This window comes from Plutella xylostella, chromosome 22 (genome assembly GCF_932276165.1).
Source record: "Plutella xylostella chromosome 22, ilPluXylo3.1, whole genome shotgun sequence".
Lineage (NCBI taxonomy): Eukaryota > Metazoa > Arthropoda > Insecta > Lepidoptera > Plutellidae > Plutella > Plutella xylostella.
Window position 1 is genome coordinate 3,425,776 of NC_064002.1, and position 24,554 is coordinate 3,450,329.

At 39.5% G+C, this 24,554-nt stretch overlaps 2 protein-coding genes across 4 annotated transcripts in view; one reads left to right on the forward strand and one right to left on the reverse strand.

The window, feature by feature from the left end:
• Nucleotides 1-21,123, forward strand: LOC105393610 (PR domain zinc finger protein 1). Of its 3 annotated transcripts, none has more exons than XM_011565397.3 (9): nucleotides 1-345; nucleotides 12,816-12,894; nucleotides 13,397-13,636; nucleotides 14,273-14,389; nucleotides 14,606-14,647; nucleotides 15,100-15,248; nucleotides 15,362-15,462; nucleotides 15,572-17,803; nucleotides 18,068-21,123. In XM_011565397.3, the coding sequence occupies exons 2-9, from the start codon at nucleotides 12,886-12,888 to the stop codon at nucleotides 18,505-18,507; spliced, it is 3,330 nt and encodes a 1,109-aa protein (XP_011563699.3). In that variant the 5' UTR covers nucleotides 1-345; nucleotides 12,816-12,885; the 3' UTR covers nucleotides 18,508-21,123. The 3 variants fall into 3 exon arrangements, with proteins under 3 accessions (XP_011563699.3, XP_011563701.3, XP_011563700.3); XM_011565398.3 differs by lacking the exon at nucleotides 1-345 and adding an exon at nucleotides 8,356-8,895; XM_011565399.3 differs by lacking the exon at nucleotides 14,606-14,647.
• LOC105393613 (zinc finger protein 681) overlaps nucleotides 19,506-24,554 on the reverse strand; it is a 15,534-nt gene continuing 10,485 nt past the window's right edge. Inside the window, exons 7-8 of the mRNA XM_048629082.1 lie at nucleotides 21,303-21,437; nucleotides 19,506-19,522 (exon numbers count right to left, since the gene is read on the reverse strand). Of these exons, the coding sequence (XP_048485039.1) occupies nucleotides 19,506-19,522; nucleotides 21,303-21,437 (152 nt within the window). The remainder of the gene's footprint in view (nucleotides 19,523-21,302; nucleotides 21,438-24,554) is intronic.

The window sequence follows — 24,554 nt, forward strand, 5'->3', positions numbered from 1 at the left end:
GATGCGCGGGCGCACGGCGGCTCGGTACCCGTGGAGGAAGGACGTCTCGACCATGAACCAGCCAGAGTTTTATCAGTTAACCGGAGGTGTCGGCAGGCTCGACCGCGCGCACGCTCGCGCCCGCAACATGCTCTGAGCGGCGACACTCCCCCGTGACGATTGCATTTAAACCAGACTGAAAGCAACATAGATCTCAATCAAAAGACTTATTTTTTTTACTAAATATTAAGTGACAGTTTAAAAGTGTGTGTGGGATAATTTTTAAGTGATAATTTTAAGCAGACATTTTCAATTTGGATTTTCACTGGACTGATGTTTACTGGATTACTTTTGGAGCTGAAAAAGGTTTGTGTTTTTTTTTATTTAATCCTAATAACTTACTAACTTAGTTTGATAAGTACTTGGAGCGGCGCGGGGGCCGCGCGGCTGCGCGCTAGGAAAAGACATCAACGCGCGTCTCAAGTTCTAATTAAGACATTGTACTGAACTAACTAAGAAACCATTGTAACCTCACTAATTGCCAAAAAATATGTAAGTACCTATCGGAAAATGCTTATTAAACTAAATAGAGTATCTAGTAATGTATATGTAGGTAACTTAACACTTCTAAGTTTTAAGTAGATACTTTATCATTTTAGTTTCTTAATCATATTTCACAGCAAACTAAAAAATAACATCAATAATAATATAGAGTAAGAGCAAATAACAATAATATTTTAACCGCCATCAGTAGTAGTAATAATAAAACTAATATCTAAGCCTAACTTTAATAAAAACTAAAAGGCTTAAAGCAGAGCTTGAAGGCATTGACACCGGTCTAACAAAAACACTCCTACACAGAGCCTTGAGCTAGAGCTTTAACTCTTGGCCTTCGCTTTTTTAAGAGCTTAGAATTCAAAAAAGTAACTAAATCTGTACACACTCACACACACACAGTGTTAGGGTGTGTGCGAATAGACACACAGGTATCTATTGTTATTAGTGGCTGCAAAAACGAAGCCTTGAACTTTTGAGTTCAAATTCAAGGCGAGCTTTTCGTAGTCGCGCAATATTCGGCGTTTCGGAGCTTAGATAATTGTTTGCAGGTGATTTTTTGTTTGCGCTTTTTAAGGTAGACAAGAATTTATGTTTGGTATATTTAAGTAGTCGTTAGTTCTGTACAAAACCATCAAGGGTTTACTTGTTTCATGATGATGATAGAACATCATGATATTGCTGAAAGCCTTGGATATTCTATATTTTTATTATTAATAAAGGGAAGCTATAAATTACTGTATGGAGACACACTGTAATATAATGTATTTCCGGTATAACTTTGTGTAACTTACACAAAGTTATACCGGAAATACATTACGGGCTTTCGTAATAGTTTCTTCACATGCCTTTATTATCCCTTTTCAGGAAAAATACACTCAAAACATAAAATCACAATCTGAACTTTGTTTCAGTAACTTTTCTGTAACATCTACCTAAGAAACCATATTTTAGGGACTTATTACTTCCACCAAAAAAGGTAGAGTCACGTAAAACGCAACACAAGATGTATAAAATCGCCATAGGACCTCCCATTGCAAATTAAACCTAATAACGAAAGCAAAAGGTGCAAATTGCGTCGCAAATTCGCCAGCCACTGTTTCGGCAATGACACTGACAGCGGCGATGACATAACCAGCCGTCAAACTCGTGAAAACTCGGTCATTGACCCGGCGCGCGCGCAGCCGACCGCCACTTCCATCGCTTTCGCTTGTGCAATTTCCACACCAACTCCACTCACCATAAAGTCGGATATTGAAAGTAGACTCGGCGGCGCGCTCAGGCTTTTAACATTTGCCTAACAAAACACAAAACCCAATTACATGCGTGATGGAAGAGTTTTTGTTTGGACAAATGCCGGGACTCATTTGGTGACGTGATTGGCAAACAGATTGCTCATAATTTTCGTCAGATGTTAGCATTTTTTATTTTTCACGGACGTCCTAAGAAATATTGATTAGTAGCCTAATAAGGCATGGGCGTAGCAGGAAGGTCCTTGATGTGTAGTAGAAAGTAAATGCGTGGTCAGTCGGAGGCACGCGGAGGGCAGGGGGTGTTGTCCTCCCGGGGACGGGGGGCGGGGGAGGGGAACCTGTTCCGTGGAACGGTACTCCGGTGCATCGAGACGTCTCTCGCACGCACCTCTTATGTAACTAGCCTTTTTCTTGTTGCCTTGCGCGTACGCAGGTCACCTTTTCTCTTTCTATTAGTCACGCCCTTGGTCAGGGAGAGGTGACGAATTGGTGATTACTAGACGATACAGCAAGAGCTTCAAAAAACTTTTAAATCTTCTTTGACAAAAGATACCTACTTCCAAACTTTCCGATTTGCTATACCTTACCATATCAAGAAATGACTAGACGTGAATAATTGAATATAGGTAATATATCGCAGCTTCGATCTACATAAAACAATTCTTCTCGTAATTGAATATCAACTAAGTTGTACAAAATGTATCAATAATATTGTAACCTATTGGTTGTCATTAAACACTAAAACCTCAATCTATCAGCCGTCCATCACGACAATACCGCGAAGGTGTATGTCCTAAATGCATACATCAGACATCATAAAGAGCATTATTTATGCCACGCGCTTCCGCCGCCCTTCGGCAAACTGTTACGGCACCATATTCATACATCATTCATTCATTCTTTGTCTTACATATAATTCTAGTAATCCATTTTTAACATCCATTCATATAGATACAGTTCATGAGCAATTAAAGTTCATACTTTTGATGATTTTTCGTATGAATTTAATTTCGTATTCTGAATGTCTTGTTTATTCTAAATGCTAATGAACTGAATGGTAGACACTTTTTATTTATAGATTCATATTTTTTTACATAAAAATCGCTATTCCTTTTTAGATAGCATCAGGATATTATGAAGTTTTTCAATTCGCGATACTCTAATTATCCCAAACCCTGGGAACCTTTTTTATGTCTCAAAATGCGTTGGCTACCGTTACAATGTGATCGAAAGCCTCCCTAGCCCCACATCCCGCTGACTAGAGAATAAATTCTCCTATACTTAACCTTTTTTTTTCATTTCTAACGGGACTTGGACCCATACAGTAAGGAACTTATTTATAAGGGCGGCTTACACAATCGTAACCTAATATTTATGGATGTTAGATGCTCACCTACCTGTGGTGGGAATGCATTATGTTTGCACCTGATTTTATTTAGAGGATGAAGATAATATTGGAATGAAGAAACTTCCTTGATTTAAAAGGTAGAAATATTACTGTAGCTAACGGTTTCATTTCCTGGTTTGACTTGGGAGCGAGGCTACATCGATTTGAAATTTAATGCAATCTGAAGCTGGGACTCTGAGGTAAAATGGAACAGAGTATCGATAAAGTAGTGGCATGCAAAAAAAAACCGTTGTGGTTAGACTACATTCAGAAACTGTAAGACAATATGTCTCTACAAACCTTGGAAAAATCCAAAGCCGAATTTCAAATCATGCTGGTAGCAATTCGGGATTATATTAAATTCTTTGTCTGCCTGAAGGAGTCCAAACCCGCCATAACTAAACATGATAAATGGGAATTATTGACGTTGACCATAAATGGTTTTTATACTGTTAATCCTAATAGTTGTTTAAAATCGACATAACGGTATGAAGGACCCAACAAAGGCCCTTGCGGCGACAAAGCTATGTTTTTTCCCCTGGGTCTTCCTTCTACCTGCGATTTCGACTGGCACTTGTTTATCTGTCTTCTTCTCACTTTTTTCCTAAACCATAGATAATGACAATAATGAGCCGTTTACGACATTAGGCGAAGGGCATTTTGTTTTATGACTTTGTGGATAATCGCATTATAAGTAGATATAGAAATTATAACTCTATTACTTTGTAAATTTTAAATTATAGAGTGTAAAGTAAAAATAGGTAGATTCACCAAGACAGCTATGTTAATCTTACATTTCAAAAACCACCTGTTACTCATTATACTTTACTTAACAATTGCCAAAAACAGAAAAAGTCAATGACCGGAGCTGTGTGTCGTTACAACGACTCGTCATTTTGCAACAACCACATCAATTCTATAGCACGGAACCGATCCACAACCAAAAATTATTAGTTATTACCGCACAAAATTCGCCATTGCCACCAGGTGCAAGGTGCAACCGATTGACTATCACCTTGTCACACTTGACGACGAATGAATAGGACTTACTAAAATCGATTATAGTTACATGGACGGTTCTTCCTAGCTGTACGGCAGGCTTAAAAACCAAAACCAAAACCAACAAAGGAAAGTAAACCGGTGGCGGTGGCGATCGATGAAAGTAAAGGCCTGTGCAGAGGCGGCGGCGGCGCGGGTGCCGTTAGCCGGCCGCGCGCGAGCAAGCCGAATACAAAACACTGACATACTGCGCGGATTTTGACCCTCGCCACATTCTAGAGTACCTCACCTGCACTAGCCTGCACTCACCGTAATCGTGCCCGATTTATGGCGAATCAACGGTCTTATTGCACCTCTAGCATCTAAAGTAGAACGTTAAAAGGACCCGAAATGTAAAGGAGCAATTCTAGCGTGCAACCTTGCCGATAATTATAACTATTTGTCTGATAAAAAAGTTATTGTTTCACAGGAAAACGGCCAGTTATATTTTTCGTACGCCTTAAAATGTTTTGGCAAAAAAATGTAAACCACTTTTAAAATTACCATTACCAACCATCCTTCCAAGTAAAATATCGGCTCTTTGTATCGCCTTTTTAACTACCCAGTTTTATTGTTGTCATTTAAAAAATGTAAAGACTACCCTCGGTCCTTGTTCTTCCATAACATTAAGAGACGCAATCTGTGCAAATGGCAGTTTTTGCACACATTGTTCTTGACTCGAGCCCGTAAATTTTGAAGGTTAATTTCAGTTTGGAAGAAGCCTTTATTGCTCTAACGCAAGGGTCCTTTGTTTAGCGTACAATTAGTTTCTAACAAACAATAAATTGCACATTGCGAAAAGTGAAATTGCATGCTTTAAAAAGTGGTGTTTGCTCGCCCGGGTGGTTGCCATGGTGATTAGAATGAGTTTTTACCGAGCTTTATCGAGTCTTTTCACTCGCACAGCTAGGCGGCTATAGCGAACAAAGGACATCGACCCTACGCAAAATTCACTGCATTGGGCTAGGTCTAGTGCATGCGCTTATGTATAGGTTACTAACACGGAAGCAGATGGAGCGGGATGGTGCTATAGGGCTGGCTGGCGTTGGAAAGGGAAAAACGCATGAATGAGTGTCGAGCCTGGCCCGGGCAGGGGGGTGCTGGAGCCACGCGCACAGATATAGATGGATCCAGCTCACTAAATGGGATCAATAAAGCTCCCTTCAAAACTTTAAGGTGACAACGGGAACCATCTCTCTCCCGCTTACAGCATACATAACGCCTATAAAACCCATAAAAATATATGCAGTAAAGTTTTTGCTTCAACAAAGACTAAGGTAGTTTGTGTTAGGTACTTAATTAAAGCAGTCACATAATCAATTAACATAATAATTAGCATCCAAAACATAATCCATACAGATAACTTAAAAACTATTAGGCAATGCCTGAAAAGTACCGAAACCTTTAAGTAGAAGACGTCAAAGAAAAGCGCAGGCCGGTCGTTGACCTGTGCCCAATAAACTTTCAGAAAACGCATTTTTACTAGCATTACGCCATTAATTTAAAAGATCACACGCTAAGTGGAGACTAGACGCTTTATGCGACCGATTTTTTATAATTTGGGGTAGGAAATAAGGTTTATTATTGTCTAGGTGTCGTTGACCCGTGCCCAATACTCGCGCAGTAAACGCATTGCCACGGCACACGGCCGCAGTGCGATTTGTTCGCGCCATCTCTGTTCTGAAAGTACAGCATTGTTGTATCCTACAAGTTTCTGTCTAAGGCTAAGTTTTTCATTAAAGCGTAAAATATTGAATGCTTAAAATGCATCAGTAAGAATTATGACATTATTAGCAGGTTGTAATATCTTCTTATTTTTTTCGTTCATGGTTTCACATTGGTAATTATCACAGCCAAATTTAAAATAATAACAACTAAAAACCTCAAAAAAGCGTGCGTCATTTCAGTGTGAAAACTAAAAAGCCCTCTCACACCGAGAACGTAGTAAAAGCACTAGACATCTTAAACACCATGGCAGTGGGGGGGCGTGGAGGCAGTGGGGGGGCGGTCGTCGACCCCGGAAGAGTTCTGTTTTGATACCGCCCGAGCCTCCATGAAAAGTGCATTTTCTTCGATGCATATTGCCTCTTCTGTTGGCTGGGAGGAGATTAGCATTGATTGATGTTCTTTGCTACAGAAGGCTATTTTATAACGCATTCACTTGTAAGTGCAGTATAATTATGGGTTTAGTTGTAAAAAAATATATTAAAAAAAACAATTTTCTATCTGTACTCTTGTCGTTTTAGAATAAGTTTAGGATATTCAGATTTATTCAGCTAATTTACATATGTACCAAACTCACTAGACTGGTTTAACAAAACTGAAACAGCGTTCTGCCCCCCTGAAAACCGGATTTAATAATTGCAATATCAAAATGCGTGTAAAGCGAAGCCTCCCTAGATCAATACAGCTCCCCCCCTTTGGGTAGGTCGTGCACGTCCCACATCCGCCCTGCCCCAACGCAAATAAATACACCCTGTATAACCCATGAATATCTGCTTTAATTGACGGCTCATTTGTTTTTCCTCGTGATTTCGTCATCATTTGTTAACACCACTTTTATTTTTCGCTGCGAATATTGCTAATTGGACATACTTTTTGTATTGTCGGATTTTATCAAGTTTAATATAAAGGTAAACTGTTAAGATATAAATAGAACAAAAGGTTCAATGTATCTGCTCACGTCTTTAAGACTAAAAATAGGAGACACCATTACACGGATGACTTGGCTGTTCTATTACTATTTTTAACACATTGTTATCTCTAATCCACATATCATGTTCTACTCATCTTTACTTATTTATAAAGTGACTGCAAATTAAAGCGAACTTCGTAGGTACTTGATAAGCGTCATAATTGGTCCCAAAATATGGCGGGTGGAAATGAGTGAGTACTCGAAAAGTGGTAGACCGAGATCGATAAGGCTCTATGCCCAGACAGTGAGCGTAGGTCGGGCACGTCCTCGCCCTACCCCAACCCGGGACCAGACGAAATGCATTACTGATGCCCACCCGACACTTATGCACCATGCGAATCCACTGCCAACTTTTAAAAAACTTACTTGGACCAGTCTAGGAAATATTAGATATCTTCGAGGCAACAATCACAAGTGATGTAATAAAGATTATCAGAAAAAAAACTTGGTTCGTAGCACGTATAGGAAAAAGCTTAATGAAAAGTCTGCATAATTAATGTTGGGGCAATCAAGAAGCGTGCTAAGGGCTACAGCAGCTTATGGCTATCTTACACGCAACCTCAATATATGCATGCAACTATCATGTAGGTACTATAGACATACCATTTTCTTGAAACATATTGAGTGTGGAAACGATCGGCTGCTTCGTCAGATAACGATATAATTTATAGTTACTTAGTTATTTATGGGAAATAAAATATTTATGAAGGTATTGAGATCTTGAGTGAGTAGTTCTTGAAAGTAGACTACTACGTGACTGTGATCTGTGCTAAGAAATAAGGTCAATTCACGCACTCACTTCGATCTAATACAATGACTTCCATATTACACGGTTAAGTAGCCGAGTTTTCATTTTACATCGATAAAAAATAGATACTATTTAAGGTAAGTAGTATAAAAAACTCTATAAATGACACCCAATAAAAACTGTAGACAAAACGAGGGGGGACATAAAACACATTTTGCAGAAAACGGAAATCCGCCCTGAGCCGCCCAGCCTCCATTATTCAGCTACACTTTTCAGCTGTTAACAGATTACAGGCTGTAAATAGTGAAATCAATATTGGATAATGTTCCGTGGAGGCAGGGAGTAGGAGCGGGTGCGTCGACCCTCGAGAGTGAAAGGGTTCCGGGAGCGAGCCGCCGCCGCCGCCGCCGCCGCCCGCCCCGGCTTTCGCTGCTCCCACGCCACTCGCGAACACTTATTTTCAAGTTGTTTTAATTATCACTTTCATGACGCCTGGGGCGGTTTTTGGCTGCGTAGCCCTGTGATGATGATGCAGTGATTTGATAATATTTGGGAGTGAGATTTGGACTATTAATTCCATTTCAGTTAGGCTGGGATGCGTTAAATAAAAAGCATTTGTGAAGTGTGTTTTTTCTGATGTTTCTAAATAGCTCTGCGGCTTTATGACATGACAATCATTCGTTAGTACAGTAGTAGTGAGTAATAGCGATGATCATGAGGAGCTTGCCCCGGCTACTATCCGGAGCACGGTCAGGGCGCCGCCCGCCGACTAGACTACGGAAGTAATGAACTTGAATGCAGCCCGCGGTCGCAGCGCGCCGCCGTCCCGCTCGCTCGACCGCCATTCATCACGGTCCAGAGCGTGATGCACTCACTGCATTCGCTGTCAAATTCGTCCGCATTCTCTGTCACAGGCCGCTTTCGTCGCCGATGCGTTTATCGGAAGGAGACGCGAATATGTGTGTCGATTGCATTCGCGGCGTCGTAAAGTGCATGTAGGTCGGGGAGGGTATTCGGGTTCTGTGCGGCGTCGGGGGCGCGCGGCTGGAGCCGTCGGTCCGGCAGCAGCATGGCTCAGCCGCTGGCCAAAGCTCCCATAGCTCCAGCATCAGCCGCTCAACTCAAAGTTCGGTCGCCGAAAAAATAGGCGCGCTCGCGTTGTTCGTCGCGATAGATGTTGGAAGCCGGAACTGTAGTTCCGAAATTCATGAAAAGTGAGCGCACTGAAAACTGTAAAGTTGTAAGTATTTGTGATTGTTTTTTGGCTGTAGTGGTAGGTAGTTTTTGTTACGAAATATTTTAAAAGCTTGTTTCACTCGTAAGCTCTTTTTAACTGCATCATATTCGTAAATTTACGGGATGTTTCAGTCAGAAATTATTTACTATGAAGAATACATGTATACAAATAGAGATCCAAAATTAGAGTTTGAGAATTCTAACTTGGGTAAATACGTAGATGACTATCAGCATAAAAAAATTACTACCAATTCTACTTATGTAGGTATAATCGATTGAACATTCATAGAATCATTTTATTAATTGATTAATCCAAAAATTATGTTTGGGAACAAGCAAGATGTATGCCTTTGTTTGCATAATCATTATTCCATCAAGGTATGTTTTATCAGTTTTCCCAAAATAAAACACACATCATCGTTTGTAGATTGGGTAAACAATATCAATTATGCATTAAAATAGTTTTTAAGGACCAGATGATTTGGTTTACTTATACATATATTTAATTACATGTTTCACCTTTCCTAGGACTTAGTGTAATAATTTTCACTTCCTAGGCAATGTGTTATCAATGTCTACATTAGAAGTTCATCTGTTAGTGTAAACAAATGAATATCTATTGCACTTGTATGAAGAGGAGCACTAAGTGGAAATATTTACGTATTGAATTATTCTTAGATCACAAGGTTACATATATCTCTGTCCTATTCACACATATTATATGGGCGTAATTTTCATAGCTAATCTCTCTTTCTAATTGATTGAATTGCCCTTGATATAATGTAGTAGGTAATGTATTCAAGAATTGTAAAATACGCTATCATGTAGTATTATTCTCAAGGACTTTCGTTCCACTGAAAGTTATTGTAATTCGCATAAGAATATAAAATATGTTAAGTGTGAAATGACTATTAGTTACAGTATTTCCCCGACACCGACCGAACAAATGCGCCTGAACAGGATCATTTCCCGACGGAAAACAAATTTATAATGTAACAATGATTTCACTAAATTGTATAATTATATTTTCTTAATATACCACCTACAATGTAACAGGAATTACTTTTAGGAACTCTAAAAATATCACACTTACAATGCGTCCTATTATACCCCTATAATAACGCACGACACAATCATAGGACCTACTATTAATGTTATGAAAAACTAAAATTTCTCATACTTTCAGCTCGATATAATTATGTACAGCTATGAATTAGCTATGACAAATTCATAAATTACTTACTAAACTACACGTTACTATTCATTTCGCCACAAAAGAAAAGTAGGACTATTAAAAAAATTGTAGCATTTATTGTGGCTTTATTAGCTAAGATCAAAAGAAAAGAACAATTAAACACAAAAAGATAGTACGAGTAATTGCAGTTACGCAATGCGCGTCCAACTATCGCTATCGAGAGACCTTGCGCTGCACCGCGCGCAATGCGCAAGCGCATCGGGCAAGTTCAAGTGCAGTGCGCGTTGAGCGCGACGCTTCCTGGTTCTGTGCGCGCCCGACTGTAGCGCGCACAGGGCTGACAGCGCAAGATTTAAAAGTACCCATTTTACAGATATTGTGTTGGTTTTTGACGGGTTTGTTGGGTGGTTTAGAATGGACTTTGATTGCTGAAAGCTATTCAGTGAGCAAATAGATTTTTAAAAATCCCATATTGCGGTGATAGTTTGATATATAAAACATACCCCAATATATTGTACCATTCTCAGCAGCTAATAAATAATTAACCACTACTGTGCTGTACAGTGCACAGCAGCATTTTTTTATATGTGAAAAAAGTAAAGCTGTGTAGTCCATGTTATTATCATGATTATACATGCCATCTTCGATCATGGCCACATGATTAAATCATTTATGCAATCGTTATATCATACCGCGGATGCTTTATAATCTTCATAATATAAGCTCTTTAAATGCACACTTGCAACTAAATTTATGTTTTTTTTAAGAGAAAAATTACTTACATAAATACTAAATACCTGCTTAATTGAAAATGATCCGCAATCCGCAACTGCGTTCAGTTTCACTTATCTTTTTTTTGTCTTTAATTCTTCTTAAAAATAGGATTGAGTAAAAAAAATATTGTAGAAAGTAATACATGTATTGACTGCTTGCGCCTGTTATCTAGCGAAACAATAACCTTTTGTTTCCCTTTCCTTTACTTAATTAAAATTTGATCCAATATCTAATAACGAGTCTCTAATAACAGTCGAGTATATATATCAGCCAGTTGAAAAGATCAGACTTCATTATAAACAGTGAATATCGTTAGTAATAGCTTCGTTATGCACATGAGACATGCAGGGCGAATGTCGAGGCCGGCCGTCACGTGTGACTTTATGTCGACTCTTACGCAACACGCCTCACGTGCGCCCCGCGACCCTAGAATAGACACCCCTTCAGATCTAGAATCTAGACACTTTCTTTTTCATTTCTCATTCCTTTATCTTATTTAATTAAGCTAGAAGCGGGTGGCGAGAGTCACCTCTGACTATCATTGAGTTTTATAGAGACATTATAATGTTACGTGGAAACAACAATACAAACCTTTTTTTGTTTTATTATATTGGTATAGTGTGTCTTTATCGCTGTAGGTACTCCAAGTTCTACAGTTATTTAAAAAAATCTTTAAGTATATCCAGAGAATTGCTTTTTGATAGAATAGTATAGAAAGATATTAGAAACACGTGACTAAGATACTCCAACGCAAATTGTTTGACTTTCTTATACTATTATTTATTATTTTATCTGGCCCGTATCTATCATACTAGTTCAAACTAAAATAGCAACAATCAACTGGCATGAGATAACAGACAATACTCTATTATTGTGGTTGCTCTAGTATTGATGCGATAACATTAAATGGTTGAGAACTAAAATAGGTAGAGTCCTCCATTCATTTGTTTTATAATATAATATGACATAAATGTGTGATTAATAAAATTGTTACTTCATATACATTTTTGAAATTAACGGATTCGTATCATTTCGGCATACCTTCGGAATCAAGTCGACATTCTTCACCGAAACTTCTACTATCGAATAAATAAAAGAAGATAGTAAAGAAAAACTACAAGTACGTTCATTACGAAACTCATGCATAAAATATGTGAGTGCATCGCGTATAGTAATGATGTTGACTCGAGTGCGGGTGGTGCAACGCGGCCATTCGAATGTCACGATGGGAAAAAGAGATTCTCGTTTAAAAAATACGCCTTCTTTTTAAATTCTTCGATGTTTCGAACGTTGCGCAACCGGCAACGATCTCTGGTAGCCATTGCTTCATACAATAGTTTTATAGCTTAGTTTCACGTGGAACTAAGTGGTAAGGAATTTACTTTATGATTTTAATTAGTGGAAGTTCATTAACATTGTTGTTTCGATCTCATGCAACCTGAGGTCTTGATTTAGGTGTATTTGATGATATTTAGAATGTTATCTAGGTAGGTATGTTTTCACTTTGTAATAATAAAGAAATTAAGTTTATAAATATTACCGATTTGGAAATACGTGTCAGATGTATTTAGTCTGGATCATAACATTCACAACAAACTAGAGTTGTAAGAATGTTGCGATTGCTACGTGGCACAGCAGAAGCATATTCCTGAAAGTAAACGCGGCTGGTCATCAGGTGTTGTTATACAACTGTTATTTATAAGTTTAGAATTGGTCAAAATACGTGACCAATGCCCGCTTCCGCGTGCTGCTGTTGCCAATTTGGCAAATTTTCAATGCACTTATAACCATATGCAACAATAATTTCTAATAAGAAATCCATACCGGCGCCGCTAGATTTGCATAAATAGTAAAACTGAACAAAGCGACAATCTGACTACATTTATAATACTTTATTTAACTTTTTAAAGTGCGATGTAAACTACGGTTTCTTAAATTATTATTTTTCTTTTCAGATTCATCTAACTTTTACACTTCGAAGATCATGAGAGTAGAACGCGTTTGAACGTCAATTAAACCATCAAAATGAGACTGGTAAGTTTTTAACTTTTCCTTCGTATTTCATAACAAAGTCATTGCTACGGTATTCGTGCTTTATCGTACCTAAACGTAAGTTGAAAATTTAGGAAAAGTGAAAAACTGAAATAGTTTTTTTTAAAGTGGAAGTGACGATGCGCAGTGCAGAGTGCGCACTTATCACCAAACTGGGTCAGTAGTAGCACCGCCTCTTTATCGAGCGCCTCCTGGCGCCTCCACATCCCCAAAATAAACCCTCTTCCTAAGGACACAGCTACCAAAATCTATTAACACACCCCCACTTCATGCATCCGGGAAGGGATGCACTTCTTTATGACGCGGTTTGCATATTTTCGAAGCTGCTGAAAATCGACAGTTCGGCCGCCGGAACCGAAATATCGCATCGATTGCTCTCTGTAACACTCTATTATTAAGTTGACCCAGACGACTTATAAATAGCTTCACTAATTTGGGTCCGATGCATTTGAAAGTTGATGTTAATTTGTGTTTATCTATACAGTCGACAAGTGAAGAAGTGGCGAGTTCGACGGTGGTGGGGCGGGCGGGCGCCGGGGCGGCGGGCGGCGGCGCGGGCGCCTATGACGTCACGCGCATGCGCGAGGAGGAGTTCGAGAGGCTGACGGTGTACATCGTGCCGGACGTGCCCTGCGAGCCGGGCACGGCGGGCCGCGCCGAGCGCACCCTGCCGCGGAGCCTCGCGCTGCGCCCCTCCGCCGTGCTCTCCACACCCAACACACCGGTGAGAACACCTTCCTTCTTCACTTCATACAACAGTTCTACTCCAGAACAAAACTGAATCCCTTTCATGACGCAACTAGCTGTCTGTAAGCTTTGTTTATTATTTTGAATTTGCTTGTACCCCGTCTAAAACTGTCGTTTAATAATTTGTAAACTGTATGTCTATTTATTTTTATATTGTTGTTATGCATTACTATTCTTTTGGTATGTTACTTAACTGTGTGTGTTTACCTAGTTGTGTTAAGCCATCCTGTTTATTCTAAAATATAAATTAAGTATTATAATATTTTTTTACACTGCACCGAGCACGACTCGCGGCCACCTGATGAAAATCAGCGTCACAGGCTTCTGTGACATTATGTTGAGACGGTGACCATTTTGTTTGAGACACTTTGTAACCTAGTGTATTTTTTTATTTGTTTTATTTATATGTTTTGTGTCTTGGACGAAATAAATGCCTTTTTCTTTCTTTCTTTCTTTCTTTCTGTAAGCGAGGCTGTGAGCCTTAGATGCAACTTCTCGTAAACTTCTACAGAGCGGCCGAATATCAATCTATTTAGGACTTCAAATTTTAAAGGTCTATCATGGATAAGACCATGGAAGTAATTGGATATGACAAAGTGAAGTTTTCTTCCAGACTGAAGGTGTATGGAGCATAGGCGTGATCCCGAGAGGCACCCGCTTCGGGCCCTTCGAAGGCACACGCACTCCCAACAAGCCAAATGATAAAATATCCTGGCGATACTACTGGAGGGTGAGTACCTATAGCTGACTTCTAGCATAGTACACTACTTTATTTATTAAGATAATATGGTTTAACAATCTTTTCACCCTTCCGCTTATTAGTATAAACACTTCAACCGCTATACAATCTTCATTTGAAACCTCTTATAGTAGAAACAAACAAGTACAGGCAGTAACAAACTTCACTTCTTCCTTCACTAACGAATCTCTTTCTATTTTGGGTCAGGTACAAGAAACTGTGAGACATCATACTTATGGCAATATTAAGGTGAGAATGGGCTTTATACTTTTCCTTCTTTGGTGATTGGTGTTTTATACTTCGCAAAATAAAAAGCTTATTTTAAAAAATCAGATTGCAATTAGTTGATTGGTCAAATTAGCACGAAAAGCACTTGAACTTTATGACATTGTCTTTCGTCCTTGGCGTAGTGGTGTAACATAAGCACGTTGGTATCAGTTGCACGAGCAACACAAACATACTGCACGTGCCACGTGCTCAAGGATCGCGTGTTCCATCTTTACACTAGATACGTTTAGCATATAACGTAGTGTAATCAATGAGAGAACTCTCAGTCTCATCGGCAATCGAGACAGTTGAACGACTTCCGTGTTTTATTCACTCTCGGTTGCGCGACGTATTTTTAATCAGTGTCACAGAGTGCTGAAAAAAATTTTAGGGTTCCCCGATGCGGAGTCTAATGAAGCGTTCGTCGGTTACAGATATTCAAAGACAGTGACTACTATTACCTGGACGGGTCGGACACGAGTGTTGCCAACTGGATGCGGTACGTGGCCTCGGCCTACTCGCTGCCAGTCATGAACCTCGTCGCCTGCCAGCACCAGGAGCACATCTACTTCTACACCATCAGGTAAACCTCACTTTCATTTGTTTTGTCAAGTTGATTGTCATTTATTTTCCGCGCGCGGAAACTCACTTTCACTTTCGGGCTATAATTTATGTTGTATTTTGTTTTGTTCTCAGAGATATCATGCCAAATGAAGAACTCATGGTGTGGTACTGCAAGGATTTCGCAACGAGGCTCGGTTACGACATCGATCCTGAGAGAGCTACCTACTCTATCTGTAAGTAATAACGAAAAGTGCAAATCAAGAAAAATATACACTTATTGTATTTCAATTTAACATATACAATATGTTTCCAATAATAGCTAACACTGAAATGTATTTCCAGGTAAGGAAGAAACGATCAAAAAAGCTTACGGCTTGCCTCCTGCACCGGTTCATCCCGAAATTGCTATCAATCACATGAAGTATGTTTTGGGTTTGACCAGTGCTAAAGAACTGATGGAGACTGAAATGCCAAGCAGGAGGAGGAAACGTGAAGTGATGGAGAAATCACAATTTCACGACAGCACATCACAATACGTTCGCGAGGACACTCGCAACGTTGTGGCCAAAACAGCAAGACCCTCTATGAGGACTGACGCCAATGTTATCCATCACAAATCGGAACCCATCACCCGAGAACAGAGGCCACATTCACCGCAAGGCTTGATGCAACCACCTTCACCAGTCAAAATACATCACAGAGAAAACCCAACATTGATCATTCATCAACACAAAGAAAGTACATCACATGTAGTTATACATCAAATGGACAACTCAAGAGTTCTTAGTAATCGATCTCCAGGACAATCACAAACCCTAAGGGACATTCGTGGTCCATCGCCTATGGCACAAATTCTACAAGATAAATTGGGCAATAAGTCACCTAGTCTGAATCAATGTGGGACGGCCCCGCACTATGATCATCAACTCACTCCAAATGATGGATCCGTCAGATCAGATGAAGGATACTACAGCAATGGCTATCACGACGAAGGTTTCACTCCACCAGAAGACTCGAGCGACTCTGATGTCGAAAATTACGTTTTGGATTGCTCAAATAAAACCAACGAGCCTAAAGAAACCACAGTGATAGTTCAAAAAACGGAAACTCAGGACATGCATCGAAATGAGTACAGAAAAGTCAAAATAAAAATGCCCAAAGCATATCAGTACCAAAAAGACATAAACTGTGACTCTGAAAAGGAGCTAATGATTGCAGAGGAAGTAATGGATGACTTGCCACAAAACTTGTCACCACCGCGGCGAGACCCAGCGACTTCAACAGTCATTGTTTTAGAATCATCACAAAACACAGTTGTTCCTATAACGAAGCCTTACTATGAAACTGGTGCAATGTCTCCAAGTCCGCAGCCAGCATTCCTGAGATATTCACCGCCTGACACCCGCATTCTCGAGACAATTCTGACTGGAAACAGAATCGACACAAATAACAATGACCCCAATCAGCGGCAACCGAATGCAACGCCTCCGCCGTCCTCGCCTACAGAAATGGCTTATTCATACAAAAAGAGCCAGAGGTACGGCAACGCCTGCAGCCCCGACTCAAGTTCCAATCTCGCACCACTGCCCTCTCTACTGCCATTGCCACAACAACTGCCAGTTCCTAGTGCTACTTCTATTTATTCCACATCACCGCCGCATTCTATTCCCCACACAACAGAGATCCGTGAAATCCGAGAAATAAGAGAAATCAGAGAGACTAGATATGAAAGCCATTCTTACCCTAACTATTCTTACAACATCTACTCTCCTCCTAATTCTACGATCATTACTCAGTTGGGATCGCCACCAACCACTTATTCTCCTACGATTAGTTCAACGCATCAGTACGAGAGGCCGCCTACTGCTCAAGGCAATCACCACTACCCGTCATCCACTAGTGTCATAACACTGAAAAACTGTTCGCAACTGAGCCTTATTCAGAACTCCAACATGGTTAGCCCTATCGGCACACCGCACGGCAGCATGAGCCCTGATGGATCATGTGGACTTATGATGGGACCACTAAGTCCCAATTCTCAAACCTCAAGAGGTTACAGAAGTCTGCCGTACCCACTAAAGAAGAAGGACGGAAAAATGCACTACGAATGCAACGTCTGTTGCAAAACGTTTGGACAGTTATCAAATCTTAAGGTGCACCTAAGGACGCACTCTGGAGAAAGGCCGTTCAAATGTAATGTGTGTAACAAATCGTTTACACAGCTCGCACATCTACAGAAACATCATCTAGTTCATACGGGAGAGAAGCCTCACCAGTGCGATATTTGCAAAAAGCGGTTCTCTTCAACGTCTAACTTGAAAACTCATTTGCGATTGCACTCGGGGCAAAAACCTTACGCGTGCGATCTATGCATGCAAAAGTTCACACAGTTTGTCCACCTGAAGCTGCACAAGCGATTACACACTAACGACAGGCCATATGTCTGTCAAGGCTGTGACAAGAAGTACATCAGCGCATCGGGACTTCGTACTCACTGGAAGACGACGAGCTGCAAGCCGAACAACATCGAGGAGGTGCTGGCCATCACCAACGCCGCCAACACGGAGTGCATGGGTGAGTTTCACTTTCACTTCCATTTTTTCACTTCACTTTCACTGCATCCTTTAATGTTCTCCAACAGTTCACAACTTAACTGTCACCGAAAGATTTCAATACACACTGAAGTAAATTTAATTTTGAATATTGCTCCCCGCGAGCGCGGTCGGTGCTTGGCGCCGCGAGATCGACTGCAGCGTGCACTTTCTCCCCGCGCGGGGCTCGCAACTTTCACTTGCGCTCTCGCTGTTCGCCGATTTCATTTTCGCGTTCACTTCGCAGGTTCCGGGGACAAAGAGTGCCACGAGCGGGAGGGGCACGAGGGGTACGAGGGGGGCATGCGGCTGGGGGGGCTGCACAGCACCACGCACCTCGAGCACCACGAGCGCATGGAACTGCACGACCGGCTCGACCACCAGGAGCGACTCGAGCATCACGAGAGGCTGGAGCACCATCACGAGCGGTTGGAGCATCATGAGAGACTGGAGCATCATGAGAGGTTAGAGCATCACGAGAGGCTCGAACATCACGAGCGGCTCGAGCATCATGAGAGGCTAGAGCATCACTCGCGGCTCGAGCACCGGGAGCACATGGAGCGCGGGGAGGCTCGGGGTGCGTCGCCACACTACCGGCAGCTGCCCCCTGAGCATGAACACTACGGGGGCGAGCCGCGACCCAGCGTCATCGAGTCCAGCCAGCCCCTCATCATCGAGTGCACCTGAGCTTCCCCCTCCCCCCGCCCCGCACGGACGCGCCGCCCCGCCGCACCCAGTGATCCCACTCTTGTGATTCTACTAAGTATTCCTCTAAACTAAGGGACGATCAGACGACTGCCTCGTCACTCAGTGGCTATGAGATTATCCAATACAAACAGTAGTGTGTATATTTGTATAAATAACTGTTAAGTTAACGTAAGGACGATAGGAATAAGTACTTAAAGTTAGTGTTTCGGTGTGTACATACAATGCATGATTTGTCTGAAGGTGTATACCTGTTTTGATGTTTATTTTGTACAAGTAATGCTCAATTTTATATCTTAGATGTAATGCTGTTGTAAATAGGGAACTTGTGACATCGACTTTATTTAATTTTATTGTGCAAATGATTTTATTTAAGTAGAGGATTTTGTTTTTAAGTAAAACTCTTTTTGTTTTGTTTTAATTTGAGCGACTTTTTGTTATATTTTGCTATGCATTTTCTTTGAGTGCATGGTCAATTATCATCTTGTGAAAGTCGAAGTGGTATATTTTTTATATAATTATTTATCATCATATTTTATCTATCTAAAATACATGTGAAGTTGCGAATATGAAACCCGAGACTATTAATATTTTCTGTTGTTTTTATAACAAAAAATCGCCAAAGAACATTTTTATATTTGTATGAACTTTGAGCGAGCTCGAGTCCCACAAGTGTAACTAAATATCTTCCTGTACAATAATTTAATCAAACAGCTATCAAAATTCTATCGTTAAACTTAATCCATATTCCTGTATCGATAAGAAATTTAAATATTCCTCTGATTCATTTAGAATTAAACCTGTTTAGCTGTAAGTGCCAAAAGCGCGAATATTTAGTTTAAATTATCCTAAAGAGATCCTTGCATAGTATTTTTAAAACATTGTTCCTAATGAGTAAATAATGATTCGTTTGATAAGTGCATCCATTGCGTGTATAGGGCCTGCTGTTACTGAGGAGATCCGCTCGCTACCCATGTTACTTACACCGTCATCAGAGCTAGAAACAAATGAAAGTTATATATTGAATTTATCTGTTGGATATTTTCAGTAACTACAACTGTAGTAGTGGCTGATAGCCCCAGTAGCAGCCTCCCTGAGTGTATGTTATAGGTAAGCTCCGGGATCGTGTACATACAACCCTACGCTAGAACGAATGGTGCTTCACGAGGTAGATTAGTCGCTCGCCGGTTCCCTACGAACAACTGGACGACCTAATATATTGCATAACATTATGTGTATTCAAATATAAATTGATTCACCGAGTCTACTATTTTATATTCGAATTTCTCCTGTTTGAAAAGGCTGATATAAATATAATGATAATATTTGGCGATATATTCTAATGTAAGATTTGGTAATACTGTACTTAGTAAAAATACGTTTTTAATTAATGAAGAGTTAGGAAGTTTATCGGCGTATTACGTGATGAAACCAAACGATAGCATTTTGTACATTTGTATTGTTCGTGGATGGACACGCAGTCAGTGGAAGCTGTGTTTATGAAGTGTGTGTATATTTTGTACGATTTGGCACGTGGAAACGAAATAAACTTTTGTATTTTAAATTTTATACTGTAATAAGTCCAATATCTATGAAACATACAAAGCACAAACACATTTCAGTGTTCTTTACTATGCTATCTAACTAGTAAAGTCCAAATAACTATATTTTCATCGTTGTTATTTCTGTTGTATAATTATAAATATATTCTATGTTGTCTTCTGTTAAACTTTTGAAATAACTTATCCATAGATGCATATGTTGAGAGTTACAGGGTTTCTAAGTACCTATAGTTCAGACCACTAGCTGTCTTATTTCTTTAAGTAGTTGTTTTAATACATATTAATAGAATTAATTTTTCCAATGATTCACACAACAGTTGTTAAAAATACTCGTAAACTTGATGTTTTTAAATATTTATGTAATAAATTTCAGACATAACATCTTGTAAATGACGACAATCTAATCATATATAAATACCCAAAGTACTGGATCCTGTACATTGTTAAATATCAGCTATTTGTATTTTGTAATAAATCTATTTGAACTTGCCGAATCGTATGTCCTAAGATATAAATAAAACAACTTGATATCGATTCTTCAAGATATATACTTAATATATAAATTCTACTCAGATGATCACAGTTACTGTGATCATGATCAAACTAATCACCTTATAAATAAAAAATAAAGATTGATAAATCTTACTATCGTAACTATCTACATTGTAAAAACAAGTCTTGTATATGATAAAACTGTTAACATCTAAGGAAATAGATCAGTCTCACATAATATTAATAAGTACAATACCTGTATGGTACCTACATCAAATAAGCAATATATCGTTGTAAACTATCTATTAACTTCTATTGTACCTACTATTGGGATACTTTCAACTTTGGTGATGAAAACATTCTGAACTTCAAAAATCTGATCAAATATAATTTAGACCTAACCTAAAGAAGTTTTTCATCACATAAGTTAAAGTGACAAGCTATAAGAAAGCCATTCTGCGGATATTTTGTACACTTCGATAATTACGTTACGACACCAAAACCTGATAAAATAAATCATTAAACAGGAGTAAATAATATAAAATTGTGGTTTTATTCGTTCCTTTTAGCAAAACACAACACAAATAGAGGCATCCTAAGCACCTAAGTATTTTTTTAAATAAATCTGGCGTTTCTTACAATGTATAGTTTCTATTTTCCTTTTGATTATCGACTAAAAGATACAGACATAGCGTATCCTAAATAGGTTCACCACAAACAAACAAGACTGAGTGAAGGCGAGGTGGCAGCGCGGGCACGAGTAGGGCTTGGCCCCCGTGTGGTAGTTCAGGTGGGACTTGAGGTGGTGCTTCTTGGTGAAAGACTTCGGGCAGAGGGTGCACGAAAACGGCTTTACACCTGGAATTGAGTGTGAACCTTTGTTAGGTTGTTACTCAAATAGTAGGTACTCAAGTTATTTCTGTAAAAGAATTTCCATGGCGAAAACAAAGCAAGGATGTGGTACCACATGGACACGTAAAACTAATTAAGTACATTATATAAAAAAATAAGGCTACGAGTTTTGCTACGGCGCTTTTTTTTTTTCGCTCGCGTGCTACCGTTTCGCACAGACGTGTCACTGGTGCACACAATTTATTATATTTTTCTTATACTTCAAGTTATAGTAAAGTGAACTCTAAACCTACAGCCGTTCAGTCCATCTCGCATACCATCTACGCTCGCGCTTTGGACATTTTTCGTCGCTACACTCAGCACCCAGCAACCCGTGCGAGATCAAGATTAAGTAGCGGCAGATATACTAAAAGACCATAGATGTTTCGATCACCGAGTAAACAGTTCGGATCCAATCCCGAACTAACTACACCATCGGCTCATGAAGAAGCTGGAGGCATTACCTTGCGCAAACGAAAAAGGGATGATGACTTCTCCGAATGCTTTAAAGAGTTCAGCGCTGAGATCATGGCAACTCTTACAACCATGAAGGAGGGATTTAATAAGGAACTTTCAAAAATAAATGATAACCTCAACCACATCATAAAAAATGATTTGATTAAGTTATCTGAATGTTCATCGGAAATGAAGGCCGAAATAATCAGCATTCGCAAGGAATACTCCGAAGTCAAAGGATCAGTGAATGCTCTGGGCCTAAAAATGAACCATTTGCAAAATGAGGTGACTAGCCTGCAAGAAACCACGAAATTTATTAGCAACCAGTACGATGATATAAAGAAGTCCCACGACCAACTTAAAGAAGACACCCAAAAAATCAATCGCCTGGAAACGGAATTGAGTGAAGTCCAAAAGCAGAATAAGTGGCTGAAACAAGAGATGAATTCTAATGATCAGAGAGAAAGAGCACTAAACCTAGAAATTATCGGTATTCCTGAAGTTAAGGATGAATACTTACCCGATATACTCATCCAAATCGCTAAGGGGGTCGACATAGACATATCTCCAAACGATATTGTACATATTAACCGAGTTACTCCAAAAGTTAAACTGCAAGGCCGCCCTAGAGTAATTGTCGCCAAAATGAAAACCCGTCAAATAAAAGATAACATGATCTCCGCTTCAAAAAAGACAAGGTTAACTACAGGTGCTCTAGGATTGCTGGGTGACCCTAAACCCATTTATATTAATGAGCAGCTTACAATCTACAACAAACAGCTCCTAAGAATGTGTAAGGAAACGGCCAAAATAAAACACTATCAATTCGTCTGGACAAAAAACGGGAGGATTTCAGTCAGGAAGAACGATACGTCTCCATCAATAAGTATTCTCTCGGAGGAAGACCTAAGGAAAATGATTTGAGGTTAATCAACCATTTATTATTATTAACCATAGTTACCTATATCAACCTCTTAATTCCCTCGTTTAACTTTCCCTCGATTTTACATAAATTACATTTATTGTTTGAACCATGTCTGTGTCATATCTACTATATAGGCTACTCTTTGACCAACATAACTTACGAACTCATGCGCTATATGAATGTGCGTTTCCCGTCGTTAGATGGTATATTTTTGTTCACATCAATCAAATCATCACATATCCTGTGTAAGATGTATGACTTTGTATATATAGTAATATGTATATTATCTTGTATGTATATCAATTATATTTGTTGTATCATATATATATTTTGTTGCCTAGTGGAGTTTAATGCACAATTTTTCAGGCTCTTCTATTTAATTTCTACTTACATACAAAACCAAAAAAATCTACTCATCTGGGATCCCAAAAACAACAAACTGGACACACGCACTATATTATTGTTATTCCTAAACCTTAGTCGATCACATTATCCCGCACACTTATTCGGAGTACAACCTCTTTGCATTGCTAAGTCAACCATTAGTTGTTATTTAATTTTACCCACAGTTCGCGATAAAAATATCCAAACGAAGTCATACATTCATTGCTATTATTGTTATATACTATTTATAGAAATCGTTTCTCAATGCCTTCCCAAAATTTGAGTATTTATTATCAAAACACATGTGGCCTCAGGACCAAATGTCTACAACTTAGTCAAAACATACTTTGTAACAATTACGACGTTATTGTCATAACCGAAACTTGGCTCCACGAAGGTATTTTAGACGGGGAATTGTGTGATAATAGGTACAGCGTATTCCGTAGGGATCGAGACTTAGCGGCCTGTGATAAGCAAACGGGAGGAGGCGTCATGATTCTCGTGAAGCAGTCACTGGGAGCGGTGCGGAGTGAGCGCGGGCCGCCGCCGCCTACTGAGTTGTTATCAGTGACGTTACCGGCTCGCGCGCTCTCGGCTACCGCTGACTTACGAATAAGTGTAACGTACATTCCACCCGAAGTTCGTAGAATAACACTGGATACAGATATAGTGGTCGGGAATATAACTGCTTTCCGTGACGCGCACCCGCAATACAATCACCTAATTGTAGGTGATTTTAACATGCCGTGTATCAGCTGGGAGGCTACTACACCAACTATATTAAAACGGGGCCCAATTGAGATACAGGAAGCGGCATTAAATCTTACGGATAACTTCAGTATGCTGGGGATGTCTCAATATAACACGTTAAAAAACACTTCTGGTAATACCTTGGACCTTGCGTTTTCTACCCTTCCGCTCGCAATTAACCGATGTGATTTCCCCTTCGTAAAAGAAGATCGACATCACCCTTCATTTACAGTGGAAGTTCTAGATCTTAAAATCGTACCGCTTAAGGACGCACCGACAACTAAACCTAATTTCCATAGAGGCGACTACGTCAGTCTAAATAAATGTTTTAATGATGTCGACTGGCGCGAAACTTTAAATAATTCACTATCCGTTGATGAAATAGTTAGTAGATTTTACGACATCATAAACTGTAGCATCGCAAAACATGTACCTATTACTAAAAAAACAAATAAAAATAAGTATCCGTCATGGTATAGTTATGCCTTAATTAAAATAATAAAAGAAAAATCAAAAGCCCATTCACGATGGAAAAAGTTTAATAATAAATTGGATTATGATGAATTCAC

Bases quoted from the DNA above. Each gene is read 5' to 3' on its own strand.
- LOC105393610 (XM_011565397.3), top strand. The intron at 14,390-14,605 runs GTGAGTACCTAT...ATTTTGGGTCAG, and splicing joins CCTGGCGATACTACTGGAGG to GTACAAGAAACTGTGAGACA. The intron at 15,249-15,361 runs GTAAACCTCACT...TTTTGTTCTCAG, and splicing joins ATCTACTTCTACACCATCAG to AGATATCATGCCAAATGAAG.